Source organism: Rhinopithecus bieti, unplaced genomic scaffold (genome assembly GCF_001698545.2).
Source record: "Rhinopithecus bieti isolate Rb0 unplaced genomic scaffold, ASM169854v2 scaffold_36840, whole genome shotgun sequence".
Classification (NCBI taxonomy): Eukaryota; Metazoa; Chordata; class Mammalia; order Primates; family Cercopithecidae; genus Rhinopithecus; species Rhinopithecus bieti.
In genome coordinates, this window is record NW_016816502.1 from 2,141,014 (window position 1) to 2,160,659 (window position 19,646).

At 38.7% G+C, this 19,646-nt stretch overlaps 1 protein-coding gene across 1 annotated transcript in view; it reads left to right on the forward strand.

Moving 5' to 3' along the window:
- MED12L (mediator complex subunit 12L) overlaps positions 1-19,646 on the forward strand; it is a 352,689-nt gene that overhangs the window by 317,855 nt on the left and 15,188 nt on the right. The window contains exons 39-42 of the mRNA XM_017854932.1: positions 6,699-6,788; positions 8,723-8,952; positions 10,950-11,106; positions 14,117-14,227. Coding sequence (XP_017710421.1) covers positions 6,699-6,788; positions 8,723-8,952; positions 10,950-11,106; positions 14,117-14,227 — 588 coding nt within the window. The remainder of the gene's footprint in view (positions 1-6,698; positions 6,789-8,722; positions 8,953-10,949; positions 11,107-14,116; positions 14,228-19,646) is intronic.

Sequence of the window (19,646 nt, forward strand, 5' to 3'; positions counted from 1 at the left end):
CCCTACTGGCTCTAGGGCAGGAAGGACCCTAGCCCCCTGTTGCTCACATGGGGGTTCCAAAGCCCCTTGGTTGCAGCATGTTTCGTTGTCTGATATCTCCTCTACTTCTTTTATGTCACCATTTAACCTCCATGTTGTGCTGTTCTAGTATATGAATACCACCATATTGTTTATCAGTGTTGCAGTCTGTAGTGAGGATGTTTGACATATGAATTAATAAAACCCTTATAGGGCCTATGTTTTTAAGTCTTGACTTCCTGCAACATTGTTTTAAATGAAATAGTTCATATGTATTTTGGCTACCCACGTCATTAGGCTAAAAAATCTTATCTGTATTGTCTGCCGTTTTCTTGCTGTCCCCTTTCTGTAGGACTTCTGTAACTCTGCTGTCTCCCTTCTGGAAGACTTTGACAACATAATGGTAACATCCCTGCTGTCATTCCTTTTTCTTTCTTTTCTTTTTTTTTTTAATAAATTTGTATAGCATTGCCCTTTGAACGTCAAAATGAGAAGCAGGTTTTTCTGTAGCTGGTAATAATTATAGTGTTCATTTCACTGTTACTCACTCGGTTTATGTTTGAGACTGTAACACAGAATCATGAATGCATTGACCATGTTTAATTTAATGGAATTTTTTTTCTGAAAGTGCCCCCCTTTGATCGCGTCATGATTTCCATCATATACATGTATGATATAGAAACCAATAGACGTTCATGGCCTGGGCTTGGGAACAGAGACCAGTTCATGCACCTTCATCTCAGTCCCAGTTTTGAACCTGTCTATTCCTGAGCTCTTGCTTCTCTCTATGGCAATTTATATCATTAGTAGAGGAACGCATGGCATGCTGATTCATAGGCCAATGCAAGAAAATGAAAACTGTGGTTATGAAACTTACCCTCTCATCACATCCCGCTCACTGGCTATTCCCAAAATCTCAACAGAACGCATCATCTCTATTTTCTTTCCAGTATGGAGAAGATTTTTTTTTAGCATAGGTCTTGTGCATGCATGTCATAAGACTTCATCTCTACTGCTTTGCCTGGGCTAGCTAAGAATGCATGTTTTGCATTAAATTACTTATAGGTTTCTGTATCAGATAGCCAACCCACAACATAAACCCAAGAAGCATTAGAATAAAAAAGAGCACACATCTCAGTTGTGACTGTAAGTTAACTTGTTTCATTGCCAATTTAATGGGTAACATTATCTATACATTGATAAAAATGTCCTTAACTGCATATTCAAACTTTGAAAATATTTAGGTTATCTAATACTTGTTATATAGGCATTTTTCTCCAGTAACTACTTTTGGCAAAGGAAAGCTTGGAAACTTTTCTGAAAAGACTGTTTTTCTTGACACTTTATGGTATTCAGGGGTCAGGTGAGGATTTTATTGAAAACTTGAATTAAACTGTGAAGTTCCAAAATGTTTTGGAGACAGCTTATATTTGCTATAGGGCATTGTTTATTATTCAGGTGATAATGTAATTCAGATAGAAAATAATTTGCATCAATCACTGACTTTTAAAAAATGTTTTATTGACAACTATTTTATTTGTAAGTATTTAAAGTCAAAAGAAGGTTCCATGAGTTCTATATTAATTCAAAGTAATGAAAATGTGTATTTTGCTATTCATTTTACCACTCTTAGTTTTCTGTAATATTCTGCTTTCTTAGGAAGTTAATATATGCTCAATCAGTTCTTATAATTTATGGACATGCTAATATCATAAAGGTTCATTACTGTATGGGATATGTTTTAGAATGAATCAGATTATTCTAGCAGTTAGTTACTGTTCATTGATTCCCAACCAAGTTGTATTTGAGGTGAAAACTTATAAAAGTATCAAACATAACTAGCCAACAAGCCTTCTTATAATTATAGAATTTCCTCTCTGTTGTCTGCAGTTGAAATAAACCAATATGATGTGATGGCCACAACTTCTGGTTCATACCATGTGTTGTTTTAGCCTAAAGCACTCAGTAACTTCCAAACTAGGAGTTATAAATAAAACCCTTTCTGCTAGGTGACTTGTAAAACATTACCCACTGGTTTTTCTTATGTGCCTTTTATTACTTTTTTTCCAAATCTGTATTTCCAGAAACCAAGCCACAAAATCTGGCTGTGGTTTTTATAAATATAACTTGTCTCTCTACTTGTAACCCTTAAACCCTACTGAAAAATTACTAAATAAGGATTTTAATCATTACTAGTAAATTGAGTGGATAGGAAACTCCTGATTCTAAAATTCTCTGATTATAATCCTTATTGATCGCTCATTGGAGGTGTAAGCAGTCCTACGTGAGAAGGAGCTCTTCACATTTTCTCATTTGATTGAGGGTATAGTTGCAATATAGAAGAGATTAAGACACAAAAGAATGAAAATTATGTTTGAGGATCATTTATCAAAAATTTAAAGCTTATCAGATGCATTAATTTCAAATTATGCCAAAAGCCTTTGAGTCAACATCTCTTTGAGCTCACATACTTCTGTCCAATTAAAAAAATACAGCAGTAAGAGAGAGAACTCTTCTTATAAAGGTTAGGAAGATAGTTCAATATTGAACAGCACAGCTTCTTTAGAGGCTTTTTAAAAATGGAAATTTTAGAAAGTACATATTTATTTAATGTTATATTTTATTTATATTTTGTTTATAGAGGTAAGCCCAAAGCAAAGTGCATAAAAATGAAGTAAAGAGACCACGTGTAGGAATTTATCTCAGGTAGTAATGTAGAGATGGGCTTATGTAATTATTAGACTGTTGCAGTTCTCTGTCGATCTTTCCCTTTGCACATACAAGTCAGGTATCTGAGGCATGGAAGCTTGAGCAGGGAACAAATATCTTATTCTCTCTTACTTATATGTCTAAAGTCACATTGCACCTGGCTAGACACAAATATGCCATCAAAAACCACCTTCCTGCAGTCTGGATGCAGTGGCTCATACCTGTAATCCCAACACTTTAGTAGGCCAAGATTGGAGGATCTCTTGAGTCCGGGAATATGAGGCCACAGTGAAGTGTGATCTCGCCACTGCACTCCAGCCTTGGCAACAAAGTGAGATGCTGTCTCACTTTGTGTTTCACATAAACAAAAACAAACAAGTCATGTTCCCAGAGAGGTCTCTCCATGCATTAAAAAATATGAAGTTAAAGTGGCCTCGATTGTTTTGGTTGAGCAGAATAAATAGGGAGAAATTAAGTTACTCTCCAGATATGAAGGCTGGCAGGAAGAAGAAATCATTACAATGATAGATGCTAAACATTAAATTAAACTTGAGTTTTCAAAAGACGATACTGACAACTGTAAGGCAATTAGAAAGCACTTGGTAAAGTAATTGATGCTCAAATATAAATCCTAATTTACCTCTAGATTTCTTGGTTAACAGATAAACTAAATTAAATCTTAGTTATTCTGAACAGATATTTACTGAGCACTTATTATATATGCTAGGCACTAATTTAAAATAAAGCTTGAAAAATTTTCAGAAATTAACAGAGAACTAAAGTGATCAGATGTCCTGATTTGCCAGGCGTGGTCTCACTTTGCCCTCTTGTCCTGGCTTGTCCTAGTTTGGATGACATGTTAGATCATCTAATCTTGGTTTAATGTGGCCAAAGCCATGCCCACCAACGTTTAAAAGTTTTTATTGATTCTCAGTCTCTAGTTTCCTTGATTATTCCCACATTGTGGTTCTTGTTTAACATTTGTAATATATTTCAAGTTATTAAAGAACTTATTCATTCTGTTTTCAACTAATTGAACTGTTTCTACAAATTGAAATAATGTGTTTCTGGCATTATTCTGGAAAAAACAAAAGTAGGAATCCATTTCAGTCTGATAGGAGAGATTAGGGTGTTCTCTTTTTAGGAGCACATGATGATAACAGCTATGCATGGCAGAATTGGGAAGTGGTAGTCAAATAGGGGTGTTTGTTATTTTTTCAGGGAGAAGATTGCATATCTGAATTATTTTCTATACTTCAGTAGTGTGTTGGGACAAACTGGTGGTTGGGAGGGAAAGTAATATGTTCACATATAAATAGTTCACCATTAGACATAAATGGTTGACATGAATTTCAGAGTGTCAAAACTATATTTCAACTTGTATTCCTTTTTCCTTTTAAAAGTATAGCACAGTTTTCTGAATGTTTTGTGATTTTAAAATGTAGAAAATAGTTTTCAGTTTCTATTTCTTCTTTCTTTCTTTCTTTCTTCTTTCTTTCTTTCTTTTTTTTTTTTTTTTTTTTTTTTTTTTTTTTTTTTTTTTTTTTGAGATAGGGTCTCACTCTGGTGCCCAGGCTGGAGTGCAGTGGCACAATCTTGGCTCACTGCAACCTGTGCCTCCCAGGCTCAAGCAATCCTCTCACCTCAGGCTTCTGAGTAGCTGAGACTGCAGGCACATGTCACCATGCCCAGCTAATTTTTTGTATTTTTTGTAGAAATGGGATTTCACCATGTTGCCCAGGCTGTCTCGAACTCCTGGACTCAAGTGATTCACTTGCCTTGGCCTCCCAAAGTGCTGGGATTACAGGCGTGAGCCACTGCACCTGCACAGTTCCTATTTCTTAAATTCCCATCATCTCAACTAGTATTTGTAAATAAGAGTATCGTCCAATAGCTCAGATATATAACTTATTAGTATTCTAGTTCCCTCTACCATGTAAATCATAATGTGTTTCATAAAGTTCTTCAATAAAAGCAAAAGAAGAGCAAAGAGTTAGAAAACATGTGCTTTATGCATCTGCATGCAGCTGTCACATGCAGATCACATCCTGCTTCCTACAAAGCCAAAAGAGGGCACGAATGTTATAAACTACCTATCGATCCCTAGATTCTAACTCATATATAAATAGTTGATTTTTCTGTTTTGTAAAAATGAGAATATATGTATATTTTTTCTCCACAAAGAAGCACAACCTTGTACAGGGACCTTGTACGATGCTAGTGTCCAAGAGTGGTATTTAAGGATCCGGTTGATTTAATGATTGCTTGGCATAGTGTTTGGAGGATCAAGAGCCATTTGGATTCTTTGGGAGGAACAGTTTTAGGCTCCTGACAGTCATACTGTCATGATATGGGTTCTCACAGAGGAAGTTTGGGCTATTGTTCTCTAACCCAAGCAAATGGAGATACAGTTGTTTTAACAGATTAATGAGCTAGAAACTAAGAGTATCTTCATGATAGCCTACTCTGAAAGTAAGATTCTTGTTGAAGCTGTTATGTGTAGATACCCTCAGAGGTATACTCAAAAATTTATGTTTCATTCATGTATAGATAGATAGTCACCTAGAGGGATGCTGAAGTTTCATAAATGGCCCATGATTTTTTCTGGGGATCATAGAAAGGGCTTAACTGTCTCAGGTATGCATTTGGTTTTGGTATCTCATTAATAATTCTTAATAGAGATTGTCCTTTTGGTTTCTCATTAGAATGATTTTACGAGGCTATATGCCCTTACAGAATAAGCACCAAATAAGTATTTTCATCCTTAGTGTCACACATGGAGGCATCTCATGATAATGGAAAGAGCCCTAGGCTTTCAAGTCAGACTTCCTGGAGTTTAGATCATGGCACTGCCAGGTCTTGCTGAGCAAGCTTGCTATGTTGCTTAAGCTCTTTGAGCCTGGCTTTTCCTGTCTGAAGAAGATGAGGATGATGCTCCTTTCCTGTAGGGTTCTTGTGAGAAAATGAGAGTAAGAACCAGAAGCCCAGCCTCTGAAATATGATCTGTTATTAATAATTGTTGGTGTCCTTCCTCTTAAGCTACGTATTTACCCCTTTCTCCCTGCTAGAAATAACTACACTACTTTTCACGCACATTAAAATAGCTTTATGCAACTATAATTTAGCATTTGTTAAAATGAGAATCTCTATTAAAGACAGTAGTAAAATAATCCTATAATAAATCTCATTCTTTACAGTCAGTCCTGAAAAAAACCAGAGTGGTGGGAAACTAGACTTCTTTTTATGATTATTACTGCAAGCTTCCATGGAGTAACTTCTGCCACCAAAACATAAAACACACGTACAACTGCTCTTGTGAATATATTTGTTTTCTTATGGCCAAAACATGTATTAGATTAAGATTGGGGAACAGATGTTAATTGGTTTTATTTTGCATTGTAGTTGGTTAGAATTATATTTGCCATTAACTTACAAAATTTATTGACTGTATTCTCATTGATTTTTAGAGTCATAGGAAGTACTAAATGTATTCCTTGAGTATCTGGCTAAATAGGCAATTAGTAGGTCACTGTGAAGAAGCTTCATTAAAAAGTCATAAAAATTTTATATGCCGCCATGTGTCTGTACCACACATTCTCTTCCCTGTATAGGCACTGGGTGTTGCAGCCCTGTGGTTCCAGATTTCATACTTAGTGGGACATTTATACCCTGGCATGTATTGGAAGCCAGCTGACAGCCTCTTCTGCTGAACAGACCATTGATAACTTAGGCTTGTATTTATGTCTTTGTTATCATTGGGAAAATCTGTAGTCTTCCTTGGAGGGAATAAGTTCAACAGTCTAAACACACATAGGAAATTGATGAGAAATAATATTTAATACATTTTGAAAATCTTTGAGTTCTTTATTCATATAATGAGATTAGATGTGGGTTATTTGAATTATTAACCAGAAGCTCAAATCAAGCCCTTGCTGTTATGATCAAGAGTTTGCTTTGGCTTTGTTTTCCAGGGCCAGCCGGGGGACCAGGCTGCTCTCTTTGCTGCACAAGCACGGCCCTCCCCTCAGCTCCCTCAATATCCAGGGCTGCAGCAAGCACAGGTACCCACATTTGCTTCATAGGTACTGACAGGATTTTCAAAGCTCTTTATTGGAGGTGGGAAATTAAGTAAATAGAATATATCAACTCCCTATGGTCTAGACCTTGATTACTTCTTCTACGTATAGATTATAATTGACATTTCAGAAAAGCATTATCAGGATTGTTGAACAAGTCTTAGGATTGATTAAGGAGCATAAAACATTCTAGAAAATCCTTTAAAACTAAATTCAAACATTTTATTAGTGATGATTGTAGATATTGAAATACTTAACAATCCCAGAGTTACTTCTTTTATATTATAATGTATAATGATGTAATTCAGTTTTGAAGTTGTCATATTTGGGCTGGACTCAGTAGCTCATGCCTATAATCTGCACTTTGAGAGGCCAAGGTGAGAGGATTGCTTGAGCCCCAGAATTTGAGAGCAGCCTGGGTAACATAGTGAGACCCAGTCTCTACAAAAGAAAATAAAAATTAAAAAATTAGCCAGGCGTGGTGGCATGCACCTATAGTCTCAGCTGCACGGGAGGCTAAAGTGGAGGATTGCTTGAGCCTGGGAGGTTGAGGTTGCAGTGAGCTGTGATCAGACCACTGCACTTCAGCCTTGGACAACAGAGCAAGACCCTGTCTCAAAATAAATAAATAAATTGAAATTGTCATATTCAAAGATAGCATCAATGAGGAATCATGGTAGAATAAGAAAATAACGGGGCTTGAAATCAGACTTTGGCACAGTTCCTAGCAACTTACTAGCTGTGTGACATTGTGTAAGTTACTTACTCTGAGCTTTGGTTTCCTTCTCTGTAAAATAGAGACGAAGGGTGTGAGGATTTAAGACAACCAACATAGTGCCTAATACACAGTATAATGCAAATCTTGAGCTGCTTTTACTAATAATTTTGTTATTTCTGTATTTGTATACGCTCACCCTATCCCTCTGGGAATCAGGAATGCAGAGATGTTGGCAAGGTTGATAGTTGGGTTGGTAATTCAGTCTCTGTCCACAGCTGAAAGAAAAGCCTACACAGGCTACACAGGCACTGAGTCCTTTAGGCTGGATCCATTCATGCTGCCTGCTAGAAGTGCATTATCCATTTCTCTGTCTTCCAAGTCAGAGGCATTAAACTACCTGAAAATGTAGTGCTTTGAGGATTTGAAGAGCAAAGTTGTTCTACCTTAATTAGCATTGTGTTCTATAAATTGTACCTAGTGATTCAAAAGAACTTCAGGTTTCTCTTTTCCATAAGGTAACAATATACAAAGAACTAGGTACTTGTATATTAATATTCATTAGGAAAATTAAGTGTTCACATTAGTGGTAGAGTGCCAAACTAGGTCCAACCAGTACTGGAGGATAAAGAGCAGTTACCAATTGCACTATTCCTGGCTAAGGTATTAATAGTTTTTTGTTATTGTTTTGGAACTGGTTAGTTACTACACACACATTTATCAGATCTGGAGAGGTGTAGTCACATATTGGGAAAGTGTATTTCATTATTTTAATTTACATTTGAGCATGGGTAACTTTTCTAATTTTGGAAATGATATTAATGATACTTGGGATCTGTTGAACATTGATGTCATCTGTGCACTGAAGGTATGGATGCTTGCCTGATTATTTCTATACAGAAACTTGCCCTTCTCTAAAAATAAGCAGCTAATCTTAAAAGTCAGTTTAACTAAATGAAGATTCATTTTCTTTTAAGTTGACATTTCTGGTGAATCATTACACTGCCAGATCGTTCTGTGGCTTTTCTGGCCAGATTCCCTACATCCAGGGTAGTCCTCCTCAAATTTTGAGTTAGGAGAACCTTTGAAAACAATGAATTTCAGGGGAGTCCTCATGAGTTTGTTTTTGCCCCATATATCGTAGTGATGGGAAAACTGGGTGATAAATTGGAATGTTGACTTCTTCCCTTGTGCCTACCTGCAGACCATGCCCCAGGGCTATACAATGTACGGGACACAGATGCCTTTGCAGCAGACATCGCAGCAGCAGGCTGGCAGTGTGGTCTTGTCTCCCAGCTATAACTCCAGAGCCTATCCGGCCGCACATTCCAACCCTGTGCTAATGGAAAGACTCAGACAGATTCAGCAGCAGCCGAGTGGCTATGTTCAGCAGCAGGCCTCGCCGTACCTGCAGCCCCTGACTGGCTCTCAGAGGTGATACATGTAGAAATGTTGATGGCAATAATGAACAGTCACATTCTTGGGTTTCTTATGCTTCTTACGGGGCATGGTACTTTATCATTGTTTTTATGAGCTTGCGCATTTGCAAATAATTTGCATTCTGTCATCTCAGTTTTAGTAGTATCTAGATAGAGGTTCAACATAAAGAATGCTCCATCTTGTTCATTTCATTAAAGATCCCTATAGTTTTGACCCACATCTTCCAAGACATGAGTGTAACAATCTTTAAATGATACTGTGTTTGCTTCAGTGTTCTTTTTTTTCTCTTCTCTTTTAAAAATTCTCTGAACATATCTAACAGAGAAAACTCTTGGTTATTGTTAGGAATGCCTTTCTAGAATTTGTTGATTGGAGCAATAAAATGTATGATTCCAATACTAATTGTGCATAGTGCACATGAGATTTTTGTTATAACTTAGTTTCTGCCTTTTCCACCTCAGAGATGTTTGGCAAAACAGGATTATGATAGACTTTTTTTCTGTTCTTGTTTAATTAGATCCCTTAGAGCATATAACTGCACTGTCTGTTATAGTAGCTGCCAACCACCTGTGGCTATTTAAATTTAGACTATTTAAAATTAAAAATTTAGTTCCTCAGTTACACTAGTCACATTTCAAGTGTTCATTGGTAGCCACATGTGGCCAGCAGGACTAGCTTCAATGGTGTGTGAAGTGCACTGTGTTTAGAAGGGCCTGTGTTTAAAAAGGCTTCATGCTTAGTTTAATGCTCTGCAGTTTCTCTGTGGAAATTCTTACTAAGTTTTGATCAGGGAGTCTTGTGTTTTCATTATGCACTGAGACCCCAAAATTGTGTAGTTTGTCCTTGTGGCCAGTCGCTGTCTTATTGGACAGCACAGAGAGAAAACATTGCAGCCATCATTGAAAGTTCTGCTGGATAGTATTGTCTTAGAAGAAGTGTCATGTAAAACGTGTCAATCTAGTAGATAGCAGCACAGCTCCCATCTATTATCGTCAATGGCTGCATGATGACTCCAAGTAACCGCTCTTTGGAAAGTTGGCAAGGTTGATGGTAACACATTTGAGAAAACAGATATTTTGCATAATAATTTGGAAAATATGCGTTGTATGTACTATTTTTGTAATAAATAGCAGCATAGCATGGCCCACAAACTTGAACTTCAAAGCCCAAAGGTTCTGGGTTCAAATCCCACCTGTGCCATCTGCTTTTTAAGTAGCCTTAATAAGTTACCTCTAGCCCTGTCTTTTCATTTTTTTTTTTTTTTTTTTTTTTTTTTTATATTATGAGACAGAACGGAGACCAAAAACTCCGAACTTGCTCTGTACACCCGGACTGGCAAGTAACAGTGGGCCGAGAATATCAGCTCACTGCCAGCTCCAACCTCCCGGCGGTTTACGCCTTCTCTGCTCAGCCTCCGTGTCGCTGGGACGTACAGGCGCCGCACACCCTTCGCCCGGCTCGTTTTGTCTTTTTTAGTAGACGCAGGGTTTTCATCATGATTAGCCAGGGATGGTCTCGATCTCCTGACCCTCGTGATCGGGCCCATCTCCGGCCTCCACAAGTGCTGGGATTACAGGCTTGAGCCACCGCGCCCGGCCTGTCTTTTCATTTTTAAAGTAGGGATAACAAAACTGCTGACCTTAAAGGGCTCTCTGGTGGGGAGTAAATGAAGTAACACATTTCAGCCCTTTTGTACAGTGCCTGCTTCAAAGTAAATGCTCAATTAATATTCCTCGTTATTAAAAACTATTAAATGTTTAAACAGTGATTTATTGCATGACTGCAATTTTATTTTAAGTCATGTGCTTGCTGTCCTTTTTCAAGTGGTCACATCTATTATTTTAACCGCTGGACTTTAGTCTATTTGAATTGTGCAAAGGATTATTGAGCACTGATTGTTTCTTGGGTGGTGTATGTAATGTGCTGGTAGCACTGATTAAAAGTTTGACATTATGCTTGGGCCTGAACCAAGTTGCATTATTCTTTGCCAGACTGAACCATCAGGCTCTACAGCAGAGCCCTCTGGTGGGCGGGGGAATTGATGCTGTGCTGACTTCTGCACATCCAAACCTTCCCTCCGTGCCCCTGCCTCAGGATCCCATGAGACCCAGACAGCCGCAAGTACGACAGCAGCAGAGACTCCTCCAGGTACGGGGCAGGGAGATGAGGGCAATGCCGTCTTCCTTCAGACAGTGCAAATATGCAACAGTCATAAAAAATGAAAAACACAGTAGACATCAGTTGCCAAATTCCAAGGAGCCCTATGTATTTGATGCTAGGAGCTACATTGGTACAATTTACAACTTGTCAAGAATTGTATTTTCTCTGTGTATCTACCAGGTTATGGGCAGAAGAGTACGTTTTGCAGAACATTCTTCCCATTTCACAAAGATTTGGGAGGGCAGACGGATGCCTTTTATAGAGTTAGCCTCAGCTTACCCAGCCTCTGTTTAAGCAGGAGCCATGCAATTTTTTTTAAAGTTTCATAAATGTGGAAACAAAAAACTGAGCCATCCAGAGCTTTCATCAGATTCCTAGAGCATTCTGCAATCTAAAAACATTTCTGTAACACCTCTGGTCTGATAAGCCTGTGAAATGGGAGGAATATAGACTGTTTCAAAGGATATTTCATCTTATCTCTGTTAGAATCCAGAGAACTGTCATTCACTTATTTGATGTACATTTTAAGTCACTTAGATAAAGGGTTCTTTCCCTTGATACATTTTTGTTTTTTCTTGAGATGGAGGCTCCCTCTGTTGCCCAGGCTGGAGTGCAGTGTTGCAATCTCGGCTCACTGCAACCTCCGCCTCCTGGGTTCAAGCAATTCTCCTGCCTCAGCCTCCTGAGTAGCTGAGATTACAGGCACTCGCCACCACACCTGGCTAATTTTTTGTGTGTTTTTAGTAGAGACGGGATTTTACCATGTTGGCCAGACTGGTCTCAAACCCCTGACCTCAAGTGATCCGCCCACCTCAGCCTCTCAAAGTGCTGGGATTACAGGCACGAGTCACCACACCCAGCTTCCTCAATACATTCTTGTTTCTGACTTGCTTATTTAAAAACTATAGGCCATTATGTTGTTTACCTGTGTCGTTTGTCTTTAATATTAACAAGCTTGTCCTATGTTATTGGATTGGAGATTTCCTAAGGAGACTGTGCGGTGGGCTCTAATCTTATCAGCAGTCCAACTTGAGATACACTCTTATTTTATATACTACTAAGAACAGAACACCAAAAATGAGGAGTCTAGTACAGCTGGAGTGCCCAAGGGCTATACTCTCATCTCAGTGTGAGGTCAGTGAGAAGCAAACCTGCCATACAGAAAGGGACACAAAGGAGCTTGGATGTCTTATCCTTGACACTGGGTAGAGGGGAGAAACAAGTATCTCCCCTGAGCATTTGAACCACAAGCTCAGGTGGGTTTGAGTCTGAATTCAGTGTGATCTACAAAATTCTGGGTAGTGCCCAGGTAACAGGCAAAAGCCAACACACCCTCTGGAACTGGGCTTCCCAATTATAAGATGCCATTAGTAGTAAGATGTCATTAGTTCCATCCCAATTTGTGACCTGTTAAAAATGTAAAAAAAAAAAAAAAGTTATATCACAAAATTCATAACACCAATTAGGAGAGTATGGCCTACAGATAGTAATCTCAATCATTGTATAGATGTTGTTTCCAATGATAAAAGCCCTCTAATCCTGTTTTGTCATGACAAAATATTTGTAGTACTTATCTCTTAAATATGTAGAAAGGATTAAATAAGAATATTCAAGTAAACCACTCATTTGATAATTTTACAATTAATGTTATGACTAATATTATTAATATAACTATTAGTACTCACTTTCTTAAATCATTTTTTCCAAGATCTGAGGCTATGTTTCAGAATTTTTTAGGATTGATAATTTATATTTTGCTCTAGTTTAGAATTTCTCATTTCCAAATCACCGAGGAAAGTTACCACATTGTTTACTTACCAGTTTTAAATCTTGTGTTGGTGTTTTTCAAGGCTGCAAATATGGAAAGCCTTTTCTTATTGAACCATGTGTACTTTTTATCCTAATTAGCATAATATGTCCTTCTGGTAATTTTTTCATCATCAACACATTCTCCCCTGGAGATAAGTGATTTGCTTCTACATCAGGATTATACTTTATACTTCTTTTTTGGTGACTGGCCACCTCTGTAAAGGAAAAAGTTAATAATGATGAAGTTGCGTTAATTTTTCTTAGAAGAGATTCTAGAGGACTAACTGGAGAATCATATTGCAATCATTGTGATTTGCATCCAACTTGCATTGTTCTTGTTGGGATCATGCTCCCCAGACCTCTGCTAGGATTCCAGATCCATGAGCGTTGTCACTTAGTGAGAAATGCCATATGGCAATAACTATTTATTACTTGGCTGTAAAGAAGACCAATAATTGAGGGGATAGTATGCAAACCAAGTTGGAAAAGTGCAAAAGATGAAGAAATGTCTAGACTGTCATTATCAGGATGAAGTGTTTGGGTGGAGGAAATTTTAAAGGTCATTAAGACAAAGCAACTATTAATATTTTTCTCTCCTCTGTGTCCCACCTGGTGGATGTCTGGTCTGTGCTTCTTCTGTGACTTGGAAGCATTTCCCAAGAGCTGTGTGTTTGAGCCAACCCTGTTACTGACATGATTTCTGAATTTATGATGTAAATTATTCCAGAAGGTCTCATGGCGACTAGTCTGCATCTTCCTTTTGGGGGGGGGGGGTCTATAAGAATTCTGCCAGGTATCATAAGGAATGAGAAGATTACTACTGAGCAGTCCCTGTCCAACCTGTAGGGTAAGAAGGGATAAAACATGTGGAAGGACAAATGACATGAAAGGAATTAAAACAGTAAGCAGAAAGGATGGCCCCAGACAGCGCAGCGTGGTATAGACAGCAATACTGACTGCCACAGGAAGAGATCTGTGGGGTTGGGTGGTCCTAGAAGGCTTCATGGATGAGCAGGTTTAGGTCTTACACTCAAAAGGATGAATGAGGTTCAGAAAGGTAGAGATGCAGCAGGCAGGTATATATTGTTTTTACTACAACATAAAAATTAGATAAAAGGTATGTGGGGAAACAGATTCAGCAATGCTATTATCTTCTTTTAAGTGTATAACCTTTTTACCCTCTTTCCAGATGCAGCAGCCCCAGCAGCCCCAGCCCCAGCAGGCTCCCCAGCCCCAGCAGTCCTTGCAGCCCCAGAGTCAAACCCTTGGTCTCCAAGCAATGCAGCCCCAGCAGCCCTTGGTAAGGCCTGGTGTTTTGGAATCAGACATGTGGGTTTCTTCTTTAAAAGCAGGTTGCATTCTTCATGTTCATAAGATTGTTAAGAATCAACATAGCCTAAATATACCCTAGCGATTTTTTCCTAGAACTTTACCAGAATTTTGTTGTCGTTGTAGCTGGTATATTTATTTTCATAGGAAGATACAAGTAAATATTTGGGATTCAGTAGGTTATACCATTATTCTTCTTCAATGTTGTTTAGACTATTCCACAGACAAAAATTTTTAAGTCGAGACGCTTTTTTTCCTAAACAATGTTAAAATGATGATTTACTGTGTATGTTTAAAAGGTTATCTTACTGTACTTTTTTACTATAATCTCAAAAACCATGGGCGTGCTTACTAAAATATTATCTATTATCTTCAATAAGAAATTGTTTTTCAGTGAGTTAGCTCTTGCTGCAAGAATTTTCATGTAACTCGCAGTCGGATAGTTCACTTCTCTAGCTTCATATGGGCGTGGTGACAGGTGCCTGTAATCCCAGCTATTTGGGAGGCTGAGGCAGGAGAATTGCTTGAACCTGGGAGGCAGAGGTTGCAGTGAGCTGAGATGGCACCACTGCACTCCAGCTTGGGTGACAGAGTGAGATTCTGTCTCAAAAGAGAAAAAAAAAAAGGTTGCATTATGTATAGCCATCAAAGTTTTCTAAACCTTAGTCATTTTCAACAGCATTTACTTTTGCGATGCCATATTCCTGTTTCATTAATTACTGTTTAAAACTGTCATCTTATTCTATTTGCTTAAATAAATGTATTTTTCAAAGAAGCATTTTATCACTACCAACTGTAATTATTATCACTTGCCACATATTGGAAATACCTGTGAAAGTAAATACAAAAAGAATTTAGAAGGGAATCTCCATTCAACTGAGCAATGTGAATTGCATGAATGAGCCCTACCTATGGCGAGCTGGCTTACCGCACATGTCTCACACTTTGGGAAACACTAGTGTAGACTGCCTTCAGCACAGGATTTTTAAACTGAATGCTTTCACAACTTGTAGAAAAGGGGGAACAACACAGTGTAGCCATAGTACATGAGGAGGGATCAGAGTAGAATTAGGTGGTTAAAGAACTGTGTCCAAAACGGACAACTTATTGACCAGAACATGGTCAACTGGAATAGGGCATCCATAGTACATTTAACAAATTCTACCTAAGCCAGTTTGTTCCGTGCCCCCCCACCCCCAGCCCTTTTTTTTCTTTCTTTCTTTTCTTTCTTTTTTTTTTCTTTTGAGACAGAATCTCACTCTGTCACTCAAGCTGGAGTGCAGTGGTGCGATCTCAGGTCACTGCAACCTCCGCCTCCTAGGTTCAAGCAATTCTCCTGCCTCAGCCTCCCGGATAGCTGGGATTACAGGAACCTGTCACCATGCCCAGCTAATTTTTGTAATTTTAGTAGAGATGGGGTTTCACCATGTTGGCCAGACTGTGGTCTTGAATTCATGACCTCAGGTGATCCACCCTCCTTGGCCTCCCAAAGTGCTGGGATTGCAGGCATGAGCCACCATGCCCGGCCTCTTCCCCATTTTTAAGTTATTCTTTTAATTTTAAGTTAATTCTTTTAATTATTGATCAAGTTTTTCCAGCTCTGATTAAAATATATATATATATGTTTGTGACATTTATTGCAATCTACTTCAGAAAACCTTTTTAAAGTAGAGGTAGTATGTAAAACTGCACTGACTGCCTACTTACCTGATGTGTATCAGCAGGAACTGGCTGACTGTTACTTAGCAAATGTTGTAGAAGGATGCAACACTGTTAGCTGAGTCTAGTGTCCCATACAAGAACAAGATACAACTTTTTATTTTGAAATAATTTCAAACGACAGAAAAGTTGCAAGAATAGTACAAAGAATTTCCCCAAGCCCTTTACCCAAATACACGAATTCTTAACGTTTTGTCACATTGCTTTATTATTCTTTCGCTCTCCCCACCTGCCACCATTTACATGTGCCTCTTTCCCCCACGTGCTTTAGCTTGTTCTTGTTTCCAAGAACAAGGATATTCTCTTCTAAAAACTGGGTATTATTATTAAAATTAGGAAACTGAACATTACTACAATGCTTTATAACCTATAACTCTTGCAAATAGACCAATTAATGCTCTTTATTGCGTTGATTTTTTCCCCCCTAGTTCAGGATCATCACATTTTGCATTTAGCTTTCATGTCTTTTTACTCACCTTCATCTAGACCAACTCCAAAGCTGCCTTTTTGTCTTCATGAAGTTGACATTTTTAGGGTGTATGGAATGTTTATTTTGTAGAATGCTACTCAATTAGATTTATCTGCCTAGATTAATCATGATTAGATTCAGATTATACACTTTTGGCAACAGTATTAGAGGTGCCATTGTGTCCTTTTCAGTGTATAACATTAGGATATACATTGTTGGTAATGTTACTTTAATCCTTTTGTGTGTCTTGTGTCTGATAAATCTCCCCACTGTGAACTTATTATTTTCCCTTGTAATTAATAATTTATGAGAATAGTTTGATAAATCTGTCATTAATCATCAAATCTTCACACACTACTGTTAGCATCTATTAAATTATTCTTGCCTAAATTCATTTTTAGTATGGCTGTGGAAAAATTATTTTCTTTTTTTAAGTTTTAATTCTTTTATTTTTAATTATAGATACATAATATTTGTACATATTTATGTGGTACAGGTGAGATTTCGATACAAGCTTTCAATGTGTAATGATCAAATCAGGGTAATTGGGGTACCCATCACCTCAAGCATTTCTCATTTCTTTGCGTTACTTTGTGTTGCTTTGTGCTTCTTTGTATTCCATTTCTACTCTTTTAGTGATTTTGAGACATATAGTAAATTATTGTAAACCGTTGTTGCCCTATTATACTACCAAACACTAGTTCTTACTCTGTAATGGGTACAAAATGGTGATTTTCTAACTCTTATGTTTCTGCATTTAGCAGTTGGTATATGTATTAGCGTTCTCTAGAAGGACAGAACTCATGGAATAGATACATATATATAAAGGGGAATTTGTTAAGTATTAACTCACATGACCACAAGGTCCCACAATAGGCCATCTGCAGGCTGAGGAGCAAGTAGAGCCAGTCTGAGTTCCAAAACTGAAGAACGTGGGAGTCCAGTGTTTGAGGGCAGGAAGCATCCAATATGGAAGAAAGATGTAGGCTGGAAGGCTAGGCCAGTCTCTCCTGTTCATGTTTTTATGCCTGCTTTATATTCTCTGGCAGCTGATTAGATGGTGCCCACCAGATTAAGGGTGGGTCTGCCTTCCCCAGCCCAGTGACTCAAATGTTAATCTCTTTGGGCAACACCCTCAGACACACCCAGGAACAATACTTTGCATCTTTCAATCTAATCAAGTTGACACTCAGTATTAACCATCACAAGCCCACCCCTTGTCATCTTGAGCCCATACACATCTCCTGAGATCAGACATAATCTTCAAATAAAGACAATCGTAAGGTCATAATTACAGCTAACATAATACAGCTGTCCTTCGTATAACCGAAAACGCACTAATTCCCAACCCAAATATTATTATATAAAGTTAACAATACTTAAATGCTGATATGAAGTCAGTAAATCCTGTGTCATATGGTAAAGGAAAAGGAAATAAAATTAAGATAGTACAAGTGTACAGCTGCACAAACATGTTTTTAACAAAAGGAAGAAATGCTCATGACAGTTACAGTCCTCTTTTCTGCCAGTGGTCACGTGGTCATAGCTGGTATTGATGACTACCTTCTTCTACTACCCATTCTGTTTTCCCTTTGCCTTCAGCAAGCACCTCAGCAGGTTGTATTTTTTTTCCTGGTTGAGTGACCCAAACCTTCATTCCTGAGGGGTCTGGATCATTTGTAGTCCTGTCTGGATTGGGCTGTTGTAGTTTCCCATTGATCTTAATCACAGAGCATGGTAACACTAAGAGACGCCCTTATGGATCTCCTATATTCCATGAATACTCTTCCTTACCTCCGTTGTGAAGTAGTAGACTGATTTCATCTTGATAGTCTGGGTCAGTCACCTCAGCCAACACTATAACTCCCTTCTTAGCCTGTTGGCTTAAAGGCAGGAGGAGCCCAAAGTGTCCAGGTGGCAATCTTAACTTCCAGTTTAATGGAATCATTGCATTCCTAGTGGCAGTGTTCCTCTCTCTGAAACTAAAAGACCTCTAGGCCAGCAGAACGTAATGTTGTGGGAACAGGCAGCAAAAATTTTGCTAGTGGATCACTAGGGGTGATGGTGAGTGGTGCCACTTCCACTTCCACCCCTTGATTCCTGGACTTGTGAATCCTGGCTATGGGAGAAACAGTACTATATATTGGATGCTGATTCACAGCACACATGGCCTATCTTCATACAGTGTCACCTAGTTGGCATTGTAATTGTAACTTCAAAAGGCCATTCCATCATTCTATCAATCCAGCTGTTTCAGGATGATGGGGAACATGGTAAGACCAGTGAATTCCATGAGTGTGAGCCCACTGCTGCACTTCTTTAGCTATAAAGTCAGTGCCTTGGTCAGAGGCAGTGCTGTATGGAATACCATGATGGTGGATAAGGTGTTCTGTGAGTCCGTGGACAGTAGTCTTGGCAGAAGCGTTGCATTCAGGATAGGCAAACCCACATCCAGAGTAAGTGTCTTCCTGTGAGGACAAACCTCTGCCATTTCCATGATGGAAGAAGTCCAATATAATCAACCTGCCACCATGTAGCTGGCTGATCATCCTGAGGAATGGTGGCATATCGTGGGCTCAGTATTGGTCTCTGCTGTTGGCAAATTGGGCACTCAGTGGTGGCCGTAGCCAGGTCATCCTTTGTGAGTGGAAGTCCATGTTGCTGAGCCTGTGCGTAACCTCCATCCCTGCCACCGTGGCCACTTTGTTCATGGGCCCATTGGGGAATGACAGGGGTGGCTGGGGAAAGAGGCTGAGTGGTGTCCATAGGATGGGTCATCCTATCCACTTGATTATTAAAATCTTCCTCTGCTGAGGTCATCCACTGGCGAGCACTCACATAGGATACAGATATCTTCACAGTTTTCAACCACTCAGGTTCATCCACATACCTCTTCCCCAAATTTCTTTGTCTCCAGTTTTCCAGTCATGCTTCTTCCTGTGCTTTGCTGTGTTTTTTTTATTTTGTTTTGTTTTTGTTTGTTTGTTTGTTTGTTTTTGAGACAGAGTGTTGCTCTCTCGCCCAGGCTGGAGTGCAGTGGTGCAATCTTGGCTCACTGCAACCTCCACCTCCCGAGTTCCAGCAGTTCTTGTGCCTCAGCCTCCCAGGAAACTGAGATTACAGGCACGCACCATCACACTTGGCTAATTTTTTTATTTTTAGTAGAGACGGGGTTTCACTATGTTGGCCAGGCGTCTTGAAC